Source organism: Cuculus canorus, chromosome 2 (genome assembly GCF_017976375.1).
Source record: "Cuculus canorus isolate bCucCan1 chromosome 2, bCucCan1.pri, whole genome shotgun sequence".
NCBI classification, from domain to species: domain Eukaryota; kingdom Metazoa; phylum Chordata; class Aves; order Cuculiformes; family Cuculidae; genus Cuculus; species Cuculus canorus.
Genome location: NC_071402.1, coordinates 87,586,182 through 87,607,002, shown reverse-complemented (window position 1 = coordinate 87,607,002; position 20,821 = coordinate 87,586,182). Strand labels below are relative to the sequence as shown.

The following is a 20,821-nucleotide window of genomic DNA, read 5'->3' as shown; positions in this document are numbered from 1 at the left end:
GTGGTGAGGGGCCCAGAACTGAACACAGTACTCAAGGTGCGGTCTCACCAGTGCCGAGTACAGAGGGAGAATAACCTCCCTGGACCTGCTGGTCACGCCGTTTCTGATACAAGCCAAGATGTCATTGGCCTTCTTGGCCACCTGGGCACACTGCTGGCTCATGTTCAGTCAGCTGTCAACCAACACCTCCTGGTCCTTCTCCTCCAGGCAGCTTTCTAGCCAGACTTCTCCTAATCTGTAGCACTGTATAGGGTTGTTACGCCTCAAGTGCAGGACCTGGCATTTGGCCTTGTTAAACCTCATGCCATTGGTCTCGGTCCAGCCTGTTCAGGTCCCTTTGCAGAGCCTTCCTACCCTCCATCAGATCCATCAGGTCATGTGTTTAGGAATCTAACTTGAAAGCCTATTCTTTTAAGATTTAGGGTAATGGGATATAGTATAGTGAGAATGAGAAAGAACCCCCTGGGGCAATACAGTACTGACAGTTATTTGCCCAACTAAGAGCCCAACATATTATTAAAACTTAAGTAAGTAGATAAAAAGACAGTAACTCTTATTTTGACTAGGGAGCTGGTTAGAATATCTTCCTTTCTGTTAAGGACCCTTTATCTTTACTTTCAAATTGTCTGAAATCCCACAAATGCCTCTGAGAAACTGAGGAACCTCAGAAGCTGAAGGTCATCTAGAAGCGGAAGGGTGGCTCTTAGGCATGAGCTAGCCACTGCTTTGTTTTAAGAAGCCAGCCTCCTCATGGAAGAGAAGCTCAGCTACAGAGCAGAAGGTTGGATCACCCTTCTCTGGCAGAAAATGCAATTCTTTGCAACTGAACTTTTGCCACCGGTCAGAATGAGACTGACGAGACAAACACCCCCAGCTGTCCTCGGCAACGCAATTGTGAGGAACATTAACTCAGCAAGCTTCTTAAATTCAGCCAAAACAGTGGATGTCATGAGATGCTGGATGAGCTTTTCTTACCAGTAAGCAAGAGACGCTGTCTGGGAACTAACATCAGTTGGCTAGATAGAAAACTCTAGGTCCAAGACAAGGCTAATGACTTTGACTCAGTTGTTCCCAGTTTCATTGCAAGTTTCGTCATGAGGCAGTGAGATCTATGCTAGTTCTGAGTGTGGCCAGAAAAGACTGTACAAGAAGGTGTTTTGGTTTGTTAGAGAGTGAGGAAATCTTAAGGGGAAAGGAGAGCCTAGAAAATGGAGAGGACCAGAACAGAAGTAGATTCTGCAAATAAGCCAGAAGTTATGAGGGTTTGGGGAACATATTAGTTAGATATGGCTATTAAAGACATCTGTATATATGGCAGCATCTTGTGAATTCAGAGAACATGATGCCAATTAAAACCATTGGAGAGTCATAATTTTGGTAAATACATAAAAGGGAATTCAGTAAAACTGGGAAGACGTTAGAAAAAGGAGTTCAGTAAGCATAAGTATTCAGACAAATGTTACAAGCTTAAAAGCAAAAGAACAGTCAGACTATTTTACTGTGAAGGATGATTTCAATAATAACAGGCGATAGGGAAATGTAGTGGATCAGTATCATTATCTACTTATAATCTGTTCAGGAAAGAAAGTCTGGGCCACAGAGACAGAGAAGATACCACTGTATAGAAGGCTAACGTGAATATTATTTAGCTGAACTTTAAGGGGGAAGGACTACACAAATGCATCTCTGAAGACAAATAAATAAATGCTAAACTAAAAATTCCAAAGCATTTTAACAGCTTTTGGAAACTAAAGACATTAGAAGGTCTTTGTTGCTAATATCCAGCCTAAGAAAAAAGAAAATGAGTGACCAATGTTGAACTAAGAAGGACTGCTAACAAATTGTGGTAATAGGGACTTTGGCTACTCCCCTATGCCTGGCCAAATAGATGAGAGGCACACAGATTAGAAGAGAGATTTCTTGACACATGATGTAACAGCATCTTGGAAAAGTGACACACAAAAGGAAGAAAATAGTCTTAACTTGGGTATTAATCACAAACAGACTGTAGCTGACTTACTATCTTATTGTCTAAGTGGACCACAAGGCTAATTCAGTGTAGCAGCTCCTATGTCCATGGATCATACCTTTCATGTCTTTGATGGGATGCTATTTCATCTTCTTTAAACTCTGTGACATAAGCACATATCTTAGTATCTAAGAAATTCAACAAAAAACAATTTCATCCTTCTCTTCCTATGTCTACTCTTAAAAATTTGCCAGAGGAGAAGTATTAAACGCAGCTTTATGTGCTCCTCCTCCTCCAAGGACTGTGAAAGCCTTCAGAAAGCTTTTCATATGGCTTATCAGCTACCAGCTTCTTGATAAAACACACAGACATGCTGCACCTTCTACGTATTAGATTCACTAAGAAGGGCTGGATTACAGCTATACAGTGCCCAGGTATTCCTGCTTTACGAGTATGGTTTTGTGTTGACTTCACAACAAAATAGGCACAACTGGTGTTTGTATCAAGACTTGTTTTAAGCACTCCTACTCCTTCTAAAGGAACACCACTTAAACTTAGGTTTATTCAAGATACAAACCAGATATTGGAGTCTCACTGAGTACGAGGTAATGGCTAGTCTTCATTGCAAGCTACCTGTGTGTTACGACACAACCTTGAAGAATCGCCTTTGGCGCAGTGCCCATGGTGACTTGGCAATTACATCCACCTAGGCTGTATTCAGCATTGTGGCAGCCAGCTGCAGGCAAAACCTGCTGGGACCACAGCTCAGGCACAATTAGCTGGCACGATGACAGTCGTGTATTTCTCTCCGCTAACTTCAACTCTATAGAAAGGAATAAGCAATATACTGTTAAAGAAAGGCATAACTTGTGTACACACAAATGCTTTGCAGAAACTGTGCAAGGTAGTACTGGATGCATGAAAATGAATAGTGAAAACAGAGGTAATGGATGAAGGCAGGTTACAAAGCCACAGAAAGAAGGAATCACACAAGGAATAGCTGAAGAAACACGCATGAGAAGGGAAGTGAGAATGTAAACAAAGCATGCAGAAAACCCCAAGGAGTGAAAGGCTTGCAGGTTGAGAGGTGCAATTTAGGAGTGAACAAATTAGACAAAATTAGACTAAAAACAATGTAGAGTCAGGCAGGTATGACAAGAGATTCACTAAACCTCCCATGGTTGTTGCATAGAATCATAGAATCACTAGGTTGGAAAAGACCACCAGGATCATCAAGTCCAACCATTCTTATCAGCCACTAAACCATGCCCATACACAGGAAGTCCATTTGGATGGGACAGAATTGTAATTTTTTCCAATCAAATGTCCTCTGTATCCTATGCTAAAAATCTCTTTTTTCTGCACTTTAAGCATATTAACAGTTTGATATATGATAGAATCACTGGTGGCACTGAGAACACCGGGCTCTAATGAATCAATAGATTTGTTTCATCTTTAACTAATTTGAACCTTTAATCCTCTTGCTTGTGCAGTCTTCTTCCTTCAGGTCAAAGTATTAAACACGCTCAAGAAGTAAATAAGAAAATAAATACCAGAAACCTCACGGGGGACATTTAAATTAAAGTACTCTAATAGTCAAATCAACTTAATGCTGTGATCACAGGCTCAGCTCAGGTTCCTCCCCTCCTCCTCAACAAGTCTATGGCCAAAGCTGTGGAAATAAATAGCCAAAAAAGGAAGAGACTTTGGTTTCCTTTTAGTTTCTTGATGCTTGTGTCACTCTAGGCTGTTGTTGTTTTTTTTTTTTTTTACTTTTAACTGCTCTCATTGTACACATAGTCCAAAACACTGACCTGCAGATTGTCCCATGTTTCATGACTGGTTTGCACTCTACTGCACGTCTGTGTTGGTTAGGCATCTGACTTTTTTTTTTCAATAGATATAAATTATACTGCTGCAAACCCTTAAGGAGACAAAGTCTTGCTGATATAACTGTCTTCCAACAGCACAACTTATTTCAGTTAATGAGTCAGAATACACTTTGATATCAGTGTAAATGGTTCCTCCTGGGGGGAGGATTGCTTCTTCACTGTTAAAGTGTAGATAAGTTCTGAAATTTTCTCTTCCTTTACTTGGGCTTAAATCAATCTAACCCATAACTTCTATTTCCCAACTTCTTTTCATCACGTTTTTGATTGCTGGTCTCTGTCTGTGTTCTTGCTTTGATTGTATGGCCATCAGAAAATGGCATACCTAAAATCCTCTTGAAAGCAGAAGTTCTGTTTCAAGAAACAGCAACCACAGGATCAAATGCCTCCAATCTTAAAAGAAAAAGAAAGAAAACTGACTCAAAAGTTTGAAGCTAACAAGTGGTTTGTAGTTGGCCGAGACGTTTGTATTTAATATTGAGGAAGCAGGGACTTTCTGGCCTCCAGTGGAGCATCTCCTAGACAGACAGACAGGCACACAGCAAAATGAAGTCTTAATGCTGTGAGCTTCTTGAGAATGCTACAATAACATTCTGGCAGCCCTGGCTCCCTTGGCTCCTGTACTCACTGCAATTTGAACATCTCTTTCAGTTTAGCATGATGTTTGGCAAGCTCCCCAACCTTACATTATCTGGAAAAAAGAAGACAAGAGAAGTTGGTACATTCAGGGAGCCTTTGAAGAAGCTTCTTCACAGTTTGCTCATACCAAAACAGTCGGCTGTGTGTAGAAGTGTCAGGACTGCAGCTTAGACTGCTAGCTTGAAAAGTGTTTAACTGAATTGCATCCAGGCACCAAGATGCATAGATACCACAGCAATGTGTGTGGTATAAGAACCAAGATAGAAGAAGATTAGATAGCAAATCAGAGAGAATTTTGCATGTGATTTCCTGGGTTTGTCTAAACTTATAGCAGCAACAGTTAATTATAGGAGGTTCTGAAGGCATCTCCTGGGTGGGTTATGTCACTTATACATTAGATTCATGGCATAAATTGCTGGCTGAGAGTTATCCCTATGGCAGGAAGCCTCTATTGATGCAAAACTGGTGGAAACCATCCTTATGCCTTCCTATTCAGTGGTAGAAGCAGTAGGTATCAGTGATGAAAGATCTGGGGAATAAGAAGCGGGTTAACAGCAATGGCAGGACTCCAATTAAAAGAGCATCAAGAGGGGCACAGGTCATCCCTTGAGAAGAGACAGATGCAGGAGGTGGTTGCACACAGGAGTTATTTGTGGTCGTCCTCTTGATTATTGCTGTACCTACTTCCAGATCTAGTCCTGCTCCTTCTACCACATGAATCCCTCAGCTCATGTAATCACTTCCTCTAGCTCTTAAGCAAGGGTAGCTATTAATTGCAGATTAATACTTTAATGAAATTCTTGAGGCTACTTTGAAGTGACTGAGCAAGAGAGATTGGCCTTTCAGCAGCAGCTGCTGGTGCAAGAGTCACAGCACACGTTGCTGTACAGGGAAGGCAGTGTTATAATACTCTCTGTACACAGCAGGATCCATCATTTTTCTCTGGTAGTGCCTCAGGGCACATCTACACGGCACAGTGCAACATAGCACAGGAATACTTGAGCTGCCTCTAAACAGTGGTTGCAGTAGTTTCACAGCAGGAATAGTTCACCTACCTGGAGTACGATTTTAGTATACCTATAGTGCTTGCAACCCTCGACCTGCCCATGAGTCAGCTTGTTCAGTGCAAGGTCAGCTTGCCCGTCCTTTCCATAAAACTGCTTTTTGCTGTGTGGACCCACCTGCACTTAGAAGTATTAAGAGAAGTAAATTATAAAGTTTAGGACCTTATATCAGTTTTGATTTGCAGCATCCGATCTGTGGGGTCTTATTTAGTGGGAAAGCTTTCAAGACTGATTTCATAGGTAATGAATTTAGTTTTTCTTGGTTGATACTCCTGATTTTGTTTTTATTCTTTCCTTTGATTATCTGAAATTTTGCATGAAATTTCTACTCACCTAGAAGCACCAGCACATAAAGTAATTACCACTTTTTCCTGCCTAAGTTAATGGCCTTCTCCTTCCTCATGCTGTTAGTCCAAGGTCACAATGATAGATTTAAGTCCTTCATGAATTTTCATCTGACTTGCTGTCCACAGAAATTGTTCATTAAAAGATCCAATTTCCATTGGCATTCTCCCTTTCAGAGGATGTCAACAGGAAATAGAAATGCTCAGCCCTTTGTGAATGATCTGCAAGGACATGCAGGCTTATAAAAAAAAAAAAAACAAAAAAGCAGCAGTTAACCAAATCCTTTAGTTTCTGTTTTGAATGACTGGCCATAGGAATGCAGGCTAAGCTGTATTTCAGCTACTCTCAAGGATGTGTATGTTAACTTGTTGATAGTGGTAGGTACTTCAGGCTTCAGTGACAGCTATGTGACCACTCTGATGATCATTGTCCTGTAGCAGAACCAGCCCCTGCCTCCTCTGAGTAACAGCAGGCATGAAAGAAAACAAAGAGGGATTTGTTGTTTCAAAGGACTGGCACTCATACCTTCTGCTTTTTACCGAAAAAGAGAGATCCTAGGTCACCTCAGCTCTCACTCTAGGCTCCCAGCAACCATTAGATTGTAAGGAACCGCATGACTTCCTTTAGCAATTGATGTGAATGTCCAATAGACCAGAGAGCTGAGCCTTTGGCCTTACAGGACCTGTAGAGGATCCAACTGATATGAGCAAAACTCAATACCCAGAACACCAACTTTCTTCATGGACAGCTACACATCACCACCAAAAGGAAAGTTAAGCCCACCACAGCCTTGAAGTTTCAGCATTATGTTTTTAAAATTTTATCGGTGTCCAAGGTATACGTCTGTAACAGTAGAAATTACTTCGAGTGCACTGTGAATGCACAGACACAGATCAGTGCTGAACATCTGGTTAAAATAAATTACAGTCTTATTTTGCAAATAAAAGTTCCTAGGGTCTACATGACAAAGTCTGGCCAGCCTAACTATCTCATGGGTAAAAAATCACATCACTAGCCTAAAAAGATAACTATTTTGGCATGATTCCCTTCCCCACTATGTAGACTTACGTAGACTTAAACCAAATAGAGGAGTCCTTTTGCCAGTATAACTCACATTGTTTGGAGGTACTTCAACCATGCCGGCAGACTCCTTGACCTGGTATAAGCCGTGTCTCCATCAAGGGTTTTGGCCAGAACAGTGACATCAGCAAAGCCCCTGAAGTACAGAATAACCCTTTTTTCTCCTGCCACTAGTCTCAACATTTTTTTCAGTTTTAAAGCTTCCTGCTAAAAGGAAACACACAGCATCTGTGCCCTTTCTTGTATTAGCAAGACATTATTTCTTTTCACAGAGGAATTAAATTATATTTATGGGTGGGAGGTGTGTCGCTTTCAAACATCCAAATGGTACTTGCTTTTGGATGGGAGGAGGATCCCACTTCTCTTGTAGGATGCTTATTGTTTGTTTTGATGTTGGTTTTGGAGGCTGAGGGGCAGAGGTGGTTTGCATTTTAAGTCTATATTTTGGTTTTGCGTGGTGGCATTTCAATAAAATCTAATGGTCATATTTAATGGATTGCAACTGTGCATGCACATGAATTTAAGAGCTGTTTTGAATAACAAAACAAAATCCTTCCATCTGTTTGTGAACTGTATTCTTATACTCTGACTCTTCTTTTTTTTTTTTAGTATCGTCCCTGTTAGCTCTTACCTGATAACATTTGCCAAAAGACTTTCTGGATGAACCCAAAGCCTCAAGGTTTACCAGACAACCTTAATCTACCAACCCCTCCACAGGGCAAAACAACTCATAAAGCTATCTTGGCTTAAAAGTAGGATTCAGCTCATTGTGGCAACAGGCACTTTTCACCTCTCCTATTTATACAGTTCATTTTGTCTAAATTCCCACTTGCCTCAGTCTACACAGATCCTCCTCATTCCTATCCTGCTCCTTCAACATCCATCATTTGTGTCCTAGGTCATATGTATTTTTGGGGAGGGGGGTTTGTGCTCAAGGTGAACAGGAAAGAAAGGACAAGGAGGAGAAGTGGAAGGGAGGCATACAGACCAAAACCAATCTCTTCTGAGCAGATGCAGACCAGGAACTTCCCCTTATTTTAATTTCCCATTATCACTTAACTGTGAAATGATGAAAACATGGAGCAAGCTGCCAAGAGCTCTCCACTCTAGCATGCACCATGTTGGAAATAGGGGACTTGCAGCTTACAATACCCAGTGGAATACAGCACCCAAGGGCTGACTTAGGAAATGGCAAGAGAAAGCAATAAGCAAAAAATACTCCCTCTTCTCTGCCTCAAATAAGGCTTTTACAGGTGACCAGAAATGGTTTGGGCTGCTAATGAGGTGTAGGCTGCCAAAAACAACACATGCGCAAATTCATATTTTCCAGGTGGCTGCTGGTAGAAGTGTAGCTGTCCATTGAAGTCTACAGCATAAGCCTTTTTTGCACTTATCCATTAAATTGCAGATTTATTGTGAGGTTACTTTATCATAACGTTAGCTGTGTTGTCTCATTGCCCCAGTAAATCAGTTGATTGTCACAAGATTTCGAAAAAATGTGAACCTGTTTCAGGTTACATGAGGAATGGGTGGCATTTCTGCAGAAGGTGCCGGTGGCTCTGCATGACCTTTCGCTGCTGGACCACCAAGGAGCGCTGAGGCCATCACCCTAGCTCTGCGTTACTCTTGCTCAATGCCAAGCAAAAGTCAGTCAAGCCAAAGGGATTTGGGTCTGAGCTGAGTGTTGAGAAAACAAACATGGGATGGAGTGTTTCCCTGAGGGATGTTAAAACAAGAAGCAGAATAATGCATGACTGGTCCCTCGTGGTTCAGCTGATGGGACAACCTGCTCAAACTGGTCTGATTTCACCCTCCTCATTCACACGCACGCTCTGCCTTTTCTGGCTGAGGCTGCCCCAAGCTAGGCCCTTCTCACAAGACTGACAATCTTGCTGTCTTGCTTTACCCTCTCTACCTCCTCCAATACCTGTGCCTCAAGCCCGGCACAGGTATAAATAAAACCCTTTATGGCCTTGATGGCAAATGCTGTACCACAGCACTTTGAGCATTTGGACAAGCAGCTACTTTCGCTTCCCCTTTCTCAGGTGATTACATGATTTAACTCTTTTGCGGCAGCCTGAGAGTGGCACAGGAGCTGGAGCACGCAGGGAACGTTAACATGGGGTGTGTTCACATTTCCCTCTATTACCAACGTGCCTACTGCAGCCAAACTTTCAGATCTGGGTTTTTAAGTTAGATAGGCTATTTCAGTGTGAGTGCACTCATACTGTAACATGTAAGTTACACGAAAGATGGAGAATTTACACAAGATTTTGAGAGAAACAGGCCTACATTGTCATTCAGACTATTTTTGTTATTATTTTCTTTTTAAAGTAATTCTGAAGATCTGACAGGGGTCCTAATGCATTTAGCTTCTCTTCAGAGGATGCAGGTCTAAGGGCAATGTTACATGTTGAGATGAGTCCCCTGAGCAGCCCTGTGACACTTGTTCTGTCCTCCAAAGTGATCCACAAATCCATAAATGGGTATTTGATAAGTTTACTGTTATATGTGAGTGTAAACTCTCTAGAATGGGTTTGATAAATTTGAGTAGAAGGAGAAGAAGGTGGCCTAAAACTGAACGGTTCTCAGTGCAACTGAGATTCATGAAAGTATGTGCAGTGACACATTTTACGTACAGCTTCTAGCATTCTATCTAAGTAGGATAGCTTAGTAAAATAAAATTAAGACTGCTAAATATTGATGCAAACAAAAGGCAAATTAGTTGAACAGGATTATCAACACAGCAAATCTGAAAAGAAAATTGTGAAGGATGGAGTAGAGCAGCTTTGACTAAGTTGTTTGAACATTGAGGATTTTGATTAGAAGGCTTTCTCACCTTCATTCTTGCACTAATTCTAATATTGCTCCCTCAAAAGTGGCAACCATTGAATACCACCAGCTAGCTGCTGTAGTGACATTACAGCTGTTATGCTGATGCCAGAAATAACCTCATTTTAGAGTGGGTCTTTCCAGGAATAAGAAAACAAGACAGCCTCCACTAGGTCTGGGCTTTTGCATATTGCAGAGCCACGTCTAACTGCATTAAGTAGAGACGCCAAGACTAAATTACTGAAACATTTCTCACGCTGACTTGGTTTAACAAGAATGCAGCCTAGTCTGAACATGGCATGGATTTTCACGCAAGCTGAATTATCAACACTTTTCAAAACCTATGTTTAAAGACGTTGTTTGACCCTTCCCCAAAGTCTGGGTTTGCCCTTCATCTTGCAGAGGTCTGGAGAAAATCTGCCTGCCAGCAGGGTCTCTCTCTGGGAGCACAAACAGGAGGAACAGTCATCCCTCTTACTGTAACCACTCACGTTTGTGTATTTCTAAGCACATGGCATCAGTTTTCATGAACAAACCTAACCACAATTAGTCCTTGCTCCTTAGATGTTTCCATCCGAGTGCCATGTTTAGTTAGCCTTATGCAAATAAAATTTCCACTGATTTCAGTTCACACAGACTTCAGACTGGCAAGACTAGGACATCCAAGACATGCCCCCATTCCCCCAGATCACAGGCTCACCGATGCAAGAATTTATACAAATAGGTAGCATGGACAAATAACAAAGAAGTTAGGCAAGACTGCTGTGCTGAGAAACAGTTTTGTCCAAAGTCAGAAAACTAAGATACCACTAAAAAACCAAAAGGGTATGCAGCCAGCAATTAAAACATCAACTGCAGAGCTAAGACTATATTGGGCATTGTGGAAACAGAATTCAAAATAGACTCATACCTACCACAGGCAAAGATGAGGGGGTAAGAAAAATTTGAATGGGGATTTGAGCAGGGGTGCACGTGCCAAAGCCCGTCCCTAGGCAGGTTCTCTGCCTGTGGTCAGCAGGGCCTGTGTGGTGACACCTTCTTTTCCTTCCCATAATAATTTGATAACATGCACCTGGCTGAACTGCCAGCATGTCGGCACTCCCAGGCGTAAAAAGATGTCAGCCTCTCTAAAGATACCAACCTCCTGAAACACCACACCTCAGCACAGCACAGTCAAGGTCTGCACGGTCCTTATTTTCATGTACTCCCAACTTAGGCTTGCATAAAAGACTCATAAACTCTTTGGGAAAAGAACAACTACAGATTTGTCTGGTTTTTATGTTCCAAGAACTTTTCTTGTTAGCTTCAAGATGACATTTTAATGAGGTTTCACTGCATAGAAAGCATAGGACAATATAACCAACTCTGTCTGCTCCCTCTCTCCCTCCCCAAACTCTTTCTGAAATTAGTTACCATTCAGGAACAAAAGCTTTTATGAGAATTTATGTTGTTTGTATGGAGGTAGGGTGAGGGAAAAGTCATTCAGCTGCTAAACCTTGGCATTGGAGCTTGTGCCATTCCCTCTCCTGCCCCTTACTGGGTGGCAACGCTGCCTCATTCAGACCTGTGCAAGCTTCTTCAAAAGCCTGTGTGTTTGTTATCTGTTTTGGAGTCATAGAGAGGGCAGCGTAAAGGCAATTCCCGTTCAGTAAAATGGAAGTCTCACTGGCTCTTCATTCAATACAATGTGGCTCAAAAGGATATCCTGTCAACTCAATGATAACGAGGGAAATAAAGTCACTTCCTTACCAGCTGTTTGATTCAGGTAGAAAAAGGAAGCCTTTACTTCCTCGTGTTTGCTCTCCCCACCACCCCCTCAGTCAGAAATGCCAGGCTGAAACTGCCTTCTCCCTCCGTATTTTCAGTAAGGAGTCATCAACTCCATAATGCTTAGCTGGGCTCAACCTATAGGAAGTATGTAATTCTCTGTAGCCAAGAAGCTGTACCTTGCCTTTCAAGCGGGGGTGAAGGCTGAGTTGCGAAAGGATTGAGACTGAACAAACTCATCTCAATGCGCAAGCAAGGAATACCTGTGTAATTAAAGATGACATTTGTTTCTTGGATCAGATCTGCCACATTTTGGCCAGTGGAAGAGCAGGGTAGTGTGATCTGGATGCTTTGTTTTGAGACTGCCTTGACTCAGTGCATCATTATGCCTCCTAATCCTCCGAGGGTGACAAACTCCACGTGCCCTGGGTTCCCTGCAAACCCCAGGAATTCCAGCCAGGAATACACTGTGTCGTGCCTGCATATTGCTCAACAGGCAAGAGGGCAGCGAGGGGTGCCCTCAGGGCAATCTTCGTGGCCTGCCAATCAAGCCCAAGCAGTTGAGGCAGGCATCTCCGGTGCTTTGCCGCTAAGAGGAGCTTAGGCAGAGCATCTTTTCCTTCCCCACTGCTACCTTTCTTGCATCACAGAAACAGCCAACCTAAGGTTGCACAGTAAACCAGCAATAGACTGATTTGACTCAATAAAAGCTTCTTAAGAAATTACTTTTCAGAAACTTACAGAGCTGAATGAAGAGTTTTTTTCCATATAATTTTTAACTGCCCTGATATAATTTTACATCCAGGATATAACTTTCCATTAAATTTTGAATAAGTAGGTCTTAAAAGCAAAGCCTGCAACCATTTTCTTTCCAATTGTGTAAGACTTCCAGAAAGGCTGACCAAGCCAGAACTTGACTCAGTCTATTTGTCAAGGGGACCCTTGCTTTCATTATAAAGAGTGCTTTTCAGAGGACATCAAGTGTTTCAAGCAATTTTCCTAATCTTATTTGTTTTAGCAGAGACTCTGTTATTTTATACAGATTGGTTTAGGTGACAAAATTCCAGTGACAAATACATGGGTTTAAAGAAGGAGACAAAGCTTATGAAACAGTCGAGATTCTGTTTAGGGTTCTTTTTGTGCTAGAATAGTTTTCAGCAACGGGTCGTACTTCCCTCTCCCCCTCCTTGTTTTAGTACATAAAATGGACATGTGTTTATTTAAAACAGGTTTGAAACTTAAACAAATAGTGACAGGCTGTTCAAACAAGCTTCGGAAATAGGCCTAATCAGGATGTTTGAGAAGGGGAGGGGGAATGATCATAAAGAGCTACTTGTAATATATAGTGCAGACACCATTAGGTTGGGTTCATGTTATTGTAATAATCTCAGATGAAAAAGTACTGCATGCTGCACATTTTTGTTTAACATTCCTCTTTTGAGCCATAGGTAATGCCATACTTTTGCCTTGTCTTCAAGTTTTACGGTAACCCTCTGTTCATCTTCATACCAAATACCAGGAGCTCTACTGAATCATTAGAAATGCTCTCCCAGAAAAACTAGGAGGAATGTTCCTAAACTGGTATAAAAGGGAGTTACAAAATATGCTCATTTTGATATTGATACTGTATATGCATTGTCTATCACGAATATACAGAAGCGAGACCTTCCCCACATAAAGAAACCATGGAAATCTTAACATTACAATGTTTGCACATGACTTGCATTTCCATGGGTTGTTGGTTTTTTTTTTTTTCATTTCCTCTCTTTTCGACCCATAATAATATCACCGAGTATTGAACTTTACCCTTGCTGTATTTTTATAAGGCCTGATCTTGAACTCCCTGTACAGACAAAGCTCCCATGGAAGTCAGTGAGTCTGCACTGGCGACAACAGGATTTATCCCAGTCTGTAACGTTTTAGGATATTGTGTTACTACATAGCCTTAAGGAGAAATAAAAGCAGCTTTCCAAGGAGCTGCACAGTGAACTGAGTTTGCTTTTTCTGCTCTGCAACAGTACAGCAGAATATTAAGGCCAGAGTTTGCAAATGTGTGTTCAAAAACCAAGCGGCTAACCATATGTTGCCAAATTTTCTCCAGAATGAAGAGTTTGCATTAAAACATTCCCCACAAAGGTTAAACTGCTTTCACTTGAGAATATACCTATGGAAACCCAAGTCTGAAAATGATTGCCTGGAGGAATAAGCATTGGGAAATAGCAGGAGGCAGACGTATTTTCAGGCCAATCTGTTGAACAAAGCCTGTAGCTGTTCTGTTACCAACTCTTTACTTACTGACACCCAGTCTTACCTGCAACATAGACCAACATTACTTATGTAATAACTTATTCTGGAAGTAAATACCTATTATTTATTTGAATCTCATTCAGTGTCTAGTGCACAGGAGTCAAAATGGCAAAATATTAAAAAACCTTACACGCCCTCTCGTGGTAAAACAAGTGCACTTATTCTGACAATAGCAAGAGATGGCTAATTATGGTGGCTAATTTAACACAATTTACAGAAAATTAACTTGGCTGGAAGGTTTATATTAATAACAGAGACCTTTTTGTCCTTAATTTCTTCTGTAAACCATAACATATATGCATTTTTAGAAGGCATAGTAACATTACATAGCATAGTAACGTTACAAAACAGCTAATGGCACTATAATGTAGAGATTGTTAACTTCTACCAAACATGAAAAGTCTAGAGTAATAAAGGTAGAGACAGAAACCTCACATTACATAGCTGTTTCATGGGTTTATTTCAGTATGATAGTTTGGGAGAAGACCTCAACTGGCTGCGCAATAAGAGTTACTCTAAATGATGCTATCAGTTTTGTCACATTTTTTAAGTCATTAAGCCTCGCTATTTATTGCTTGCATACCATAACAGTACAGTTTATCTGTCTCTCAGGAATGCTCTGAAGCTTCATATTTGTTAGGAATTGCAGCCTGAAAGAAAGACGTTACGTGCAGAGTATCAGCAAACCAATCACAAGCCCAGTCAAGTCCCTTTTTATTTATGAGTCACAAAAACTTCTCTTTGTTACTTAAACAGCCTTTCCATTCAGTGTCTACATGCACCTTCAGACTTTCCCAGAGCAGCTTTACAAAACAGCTCAAACGAAAAACCCAGGATAGTTTGGGCTGAGCTGAAGGAGAGGACTCCCCCTACTCGTCACACCAGGTGATTTCTGGGGTGGCCATGAGAAATGGCATCACTATATGCTTCCCCTCCTCTTCCTCTAGCTGAATGTCTTGGCTAGAGGCTAGAGGCCAAGACAGACTGACAAGACGATACCATGGCAAGACAGCTCTTTTTTAGAAAGAGCAGTCAGATAAACTGGTTGTCCCAAGGGACCCTACAGCCAGACCACTGCCTCATCCAAGGTGTGATTAGCATGAGCACAGGACCAAGGTGTTACCCCGTTTGGTGACAACTATGAAAAATCATCAAAGATGTAACACAACCATAACACTTCAGTTCACGTGAAAGAAACATCTGTGGTACTACATGTAGTCTTTTGAACCCATCCCAAGAGAACCAAATAAATACTGCCTTATTTTCAGTGAAGCTGACCCATGTCCAGTGGAAATGAAAGGTTTGGAGAATGAAGGTCTGTTTATCCCCTTGGTGTATTTTTGTATACACAACATTCAGAAGCCAAAATGATGGTACTTGTATTTAAAAATGCTGCTCCTGTATTTTCTGTTAGAATGGGCATGCCTAAAGCAGAACTCATGATGATATGTAATTACAGAAATATTTGTGAAGACATAGTAGGAGAACTTTTTGCTAAGCATTGCATAAAAATATTGCTCCCAAATCACTATTTTAATAGGCTTGTGTTGTTTTTTTTTTTTTGTGCTGGTGTGATTGCTGGATGACCAGCGAGCACTAAGAAGCTGCCCCCTCCTTCTCTGAAAAAGCTACTGCAGTTCTGAAATTCTGTTATTTCCCTTTCTAGGATGCCTTCGTGGAGTTGTACGGCAACAGTATGAGGCCTTTGTTTGATTTCTCCTGGATCTCTGTGAAGACTATCCTGAGTCTGGTTCTGGTGGGAGCTTGCATCACTCTTGGCGCTTATCTTGGACATAAGTAAAGTCACCCAGTTTATCATGGATTACAAAAGTCTTTCAAAACAACAAAATAATATTTTTTTTCTGTAGCACAATTATATTTTATGAGCAAAACAACGTCCCAGCTAAAGATTAAATCAGCTATTTCTGCCAAAGGAAATATCATTTATTTTTACATTGCAGGAAAATTATTTATTAAAAGATATTTACATTTTAACCTGCTATTTTCAGAAACTCTGCAATTTGTATCTGTCATCACATCATGTTGTTATTCTTAAATTTATTGAGGCCCAAAGTCTTCTAGGTTCTTTTTTTAATTCACACGCCTGGCTGGATTATTTTATCTGTGAAGAGCAAGTATACTGACAAAGAAAGACCTACGTGCTTACACTTAAGAGGGCAGTTACTTAAGCTGCTAAAGGCTACGTACTTTTGTTGGTTTTCCTTGCATTTCCTGGATGTCTGTGAGGGATCTGAATGACAAGGTCAGCGTGAACAAAATTCTCACCCTGTCCTGCTGGCAAGAACTGGTGGAGTAAACAATTCAACATGGTACATCTGTGGGTCAAAATGGCAACTTTTTGAAGGACGCTTGGCTATCCCTACAGGAGAACAGTTGGAATTATGATTGCCTATGCCTTGTAAACACGCGTTTTCAAGTTACCAGTTGTGCCATCATGTCATAATCACAATACCCTAGTACATGTCAACTCAAATACTATTTTTTAATAGAAGTGTGGAGTTAAATCTTTGGGCTTGCAGGAAATTGTAGTTCCAGTGATTTTCTCAGCGGTAAAACATTTTTTTTTGCAGCTACTGACACAGAAACATCAGGAGACCTTAAGTGCCTGCTTTGACAGAGCAGAGCTGGAGTCTGAAGACCTGACCTGTGTCCCACTTTAGTGGGCTCATATCTGCAAGTAATCTTGTTTACTTACTGAGTTCCTCTAGGGAGTTGAAACCAATTAGATGTGGTCTCTAAATCCCTGAAAGTTGAAAAAGATCTTAATTTTATTTGGCAAGAAGCAGACCTCAGCTGAGTTATAGATTAGCTCTGACTATCCTTGTTTATCAAACTGGACACCAAAATCAAGTTCATTTTCATAAGAGGAAAAGAAAGTGAGCTTTATCCTCCTGCCCCTTGCCCTCAAAATTGATTCATGCTAATAATTTCCTAAGACTGTCTACAGAAGAAAAATTGATGAAGAAACTCCAAATCCTCTCTCTGGACAGAGACTCTTTGACACCTCATCCGCGCAGGTGCCTACTGTCGTTTCAAGTGAAAATGGGGTGGAGGGAAAGTAGGGGGTGGGGGGTGAAGTCATCTGCTCACATAGCAAAATGCAACTCAAGTAAACGCAGAGTAGTAAGTATACAGTTTTATAAACAGACCTGTGTTCTGAAACCAGATGTGTCAATGCATTTTAAAGCGGGGCTTTCCTCATGCTCAGAAAGGGCCAGGAGTCCTGCCAAAGCTGAAGGGCCTGAAGTATGTCCCATGGGCTGCTCCAAGGCATGGAAATGTCCAGCTTCAAATGTTTAAGTCAAGCACTCCTATTTTTTCTATGAAACTTTTGAAATCTGGGATTTGTGGGTAAACGGATGTCCAGACAAAAAAAAAGGTTGCAAAGCTCTGGATAAAATGTATCGTATAATACATAAGTGCTCTAAGGGAGAAAAAAATACAGTGAAGAAACTGTAGATTCAACCTCAAGATTTCTGTCAAATAACTTTGTGGCATTATATGCAAGATATCTCCATTAACTTGGGAATGTAATATGTTCAATGTTAAGGCTGTAGTTGATGTTGTGTCTTCAAAGCTGCTTTTTTGTTTGTTTGTTTATTTTAAGAGTTGTACATCTCAGCATTTTTACTGCTATTTAGTCATGGCACCTACACTTGGTATGAGCAAAGATGGAGCAAGCTTACGTTTCAAATTTGCAATTATTTTTAATTCTATAGAAACATAGAAAGGAACTGTTTCTAAGAACACAAAAAATGTGAACCAGGCTTGATTAAAGAAAAATGAAAAATCCCACCATCAAACAAAAAGCACCTGCAACGTTTTCAGAGTGCTTCTTCAGAAGTAGGCATGCTCATGTAGGGTTCATATCAAAAATATTTGAAATGGAAGCAACCGAATTATGTGGATTCAGTGTGGGCTTTGGTTTTTTTCAGCTTCCAAGTAAAATTTGTTTGCAGCCAATTTCACAACTGGAATTGGCTGGTAGTGAGCTAATGTTTCGTTTCACAATCTTGTCTTCATTTCAATTTGCGCCCATACGACCATAAAAGTTCATGAACTATTAGACCTCAAATTGTTTCAATATTGTTTATTTTATTAAAGGTTTACATTTTCAAAAGTAGTAAAAGAGTAAGTATCAATTCCAGTGCTGCTATACTACCAGGATAATTTGAATGGGTTTTATTTTTTAATACCTTCCAATGGCAAAAGTTTTTTAAAGCTGCTTTAGAAATAATATGAAGATGACACATGATACATGTCTAAATAAATACTGAGGATTTTGTGTTCTGTTGTGTCTACTCACTGGACTTCCCAGTGTATTACTTAATACCAGGCAAAAAGAAGAGTCATGATGACTGTTGATGATTTTATTTTATTAAAAAGCTAATGGAGTTTTCCCATCCTGACTGCAGAATAGTACAGTATTGTGGCTGCATTAGGTATAATGATAGTTGATTATACATTTATTAAGAAACATAATAGAAACATTGAATGTATATAAAAGCTTGAACTTCTTTAATAAAATCCTCTCCTCTCACTCCTGCATTTCTTTTGTAGTAATTCCTGTCTTTCCTATTCTTCATTACACTTTCACATAAGATTTTTTTCCCCACTAAATGCCTTATAGACTTCCATGCTCCAAGACTATTGTCTCATTGAAAATCCATCACTATGTATGCACACGCAGCTGACCACTCCCAGCATATCTATGTTGTAAATGCAAAGTATAAAAAAAAGAAGGACACTTCTGAAGTTGGTTAGGTGTGGAAGATCAGAGGACAGCAAAGGAAGAAGTGAAGAAGTGGAGGGAGCAAAGAGATCTCTGAAATATCTTTGTTAAAAACGACTGTTATATGGAATTTGCTCATCTCTCATCCTTTCCCTTGAAAAAGGATAATATAAGGGCAGACTAAAAGATTGCAGAGATTTCACAGTTATGCTTTACTGTAACACTGTAAAACCGAAGGCAGACTTTTGCAAAACAGAATATCACTAGGAATTTAAGAGAAATACTTGATTTTGCTGTATTCAATTTATTTGTCGTTAATTCTTTTTCACTCCATTTATCAAAAAAATAACAAAGGAAAATATTTTGCTTCTGAAAAAAAATCTGGAAGATCACCTAAGATCTGTTATAGATCAGTAACTTAGGAACAGACAAAAAACCAAGAAAAAAATCTGCAAGTATTCTGAAATCAGAGCTGACACAGAGGACTTTTGTAGTAGAACAAGCACTGGATCTACCAAAGGAGTGATGAGGCTGTCAAGGTAACAGAGACTATACAGATAAGGAAGGGGGCTGGAAGATACAGAGAATGACATCGGTATGTAAGAAAATCTCAAGTTTTATATGATGCAGTAGTTCACCCAAGATGGTCTGAAAATAGATTTTAACTAAAACCAGCTACAGATGTGCATACTACGTGACTACAGTTACTAAAACTTTTCAATTACAAAAGTAATTGTAAATTATTTTAAAATTATGTAATCACTATAAAAATTCATCAGTTTGCTGTTGTGATTGGGGATTACATTGCCTGAGTAGGGTTGCACTAATAAGGAAGAATGATGAAAAAAATGTTGCTTTGAAATGTTGCAAGGCAACAGTAAGGTGATGCAGTTCAAAGAACACAGACCCACTATCCTTAATCCTTGCATGCACACAGTCTCCCTAGCTGAGGCATTGGGAGTCAGCTATCTGTAAGGACTGCATGCTTTGACCCTGAAGCATGACACTGTGCTTAGCTGGGCACCTGCACTCCACAAACCTAGAAGTCCTATTGATTAAAGTACACTGAAATAGCATGTTTAAAGCCTACCTTTTTTCTCCCTCATTTTTAAACAAGCTAGCAAAATGATTTTTTTTGTATTATGAGTTCATGGCTCAGTACTATAGAATAAAAATTAAACATCTTTTGATTTATGAGTATTAAAATTCTTTCTCATTGCAAAAGCCTAGCTTTGTTTTTCATCCCTATCTCTCTTTCAAGCAAGTCTAAATACAAAGACGACAAAAGAGCTAATTTAATCCGTATTTAGTTAAATCACACTCCTGTACTGCATTAACGCAGCTTCATCACACAATGAAATCTTTTTCAAAAAGTTATACAGCATTAAGAATTCCACATGGAAACTATATATTTTTATAATTTAAATAGCATATTTTTTCTTTTTCTCCTGAATATTTGAATTTTAATTATCACCAGCATAAATGTACATAAGCAGATATTGTTTATCCAGTACCTTTGGATGATGTATGTATGGTAATGTAGTTTGTCAGTTTATCATCATTTAATATGATTATGTTGTTCTTTGTCTTTAAAATGTTATAAGAACATGCTGCCATTAAACTTTCTACGTCTGTCTAGTCAATATTGTGAAAAAAATAATAAAGCACACTGTGAGTTACTTGTTTTGCATTTGTATTGTTTAGGATCTGTTGACAAAAACTACTCAAACATTTTGAGTGTAATACCATAAATGAAACATGGTGTTTCCTTCCTGATAGTTCTGTTGACATGTTCTGCTAAATATTGGCCGGTATTTGCCAGCCTTCCTCGAACGCCTCTGTGCATCAAGATGCAGTAACCCAGGCTTGATAAGCTGCTGCTGTGTGAAATGCAGTCCACAGGTGTACACTTTGGGACCCAAGGACAGCGTCACTTGTTCTGTCCCATTCATCTGATGTCTTGTGGAAAGTGCAGCAAGACTCTTCTATTTATTTGCTAAAACTACTTTTCATCTTTGTAGAAAGGAGCTGAGAAAGCATATTGGCAAGTTTCAGCAGGAGAAAAAGAAGTACTTTTGTTACTGCTTAAGGTTTGTTATGAGTTATGATTGGTTTCCAGCAAGTATTGAGGTATTTTGCTTCTTAAAGGCTCACATTAATTGGCTCTCAAATCAAA

General features: G+C 40.0%; 1 protein-coding gene across 1 annotated transcript in view; it reads left to right on the top strand.

The window, feature by feature from the left end:
• BCL2 (BCL2 apoptosis regulator) overlaps window positions 1–20,349 on the top strand; it is a 98,072-nt gene extending 77,723 nt beyond the window's left edge. The window contains exon 2 of the mRNA XM_054060095.1: window positions 15,559–20,349. Within this exon, the coding sequence (XP_053916070.1) occupies window positions 15,559–15,693 (135 nt within the window). The 3' untranslated portion in view covers window positions 15,694–20,349. The remainder of the gene's footprint in view (window positions 1–15,558) is intronic.
• The last annotated feature ends 472 nt before the right edge of the window (window positions 20,350–20,821 follow it).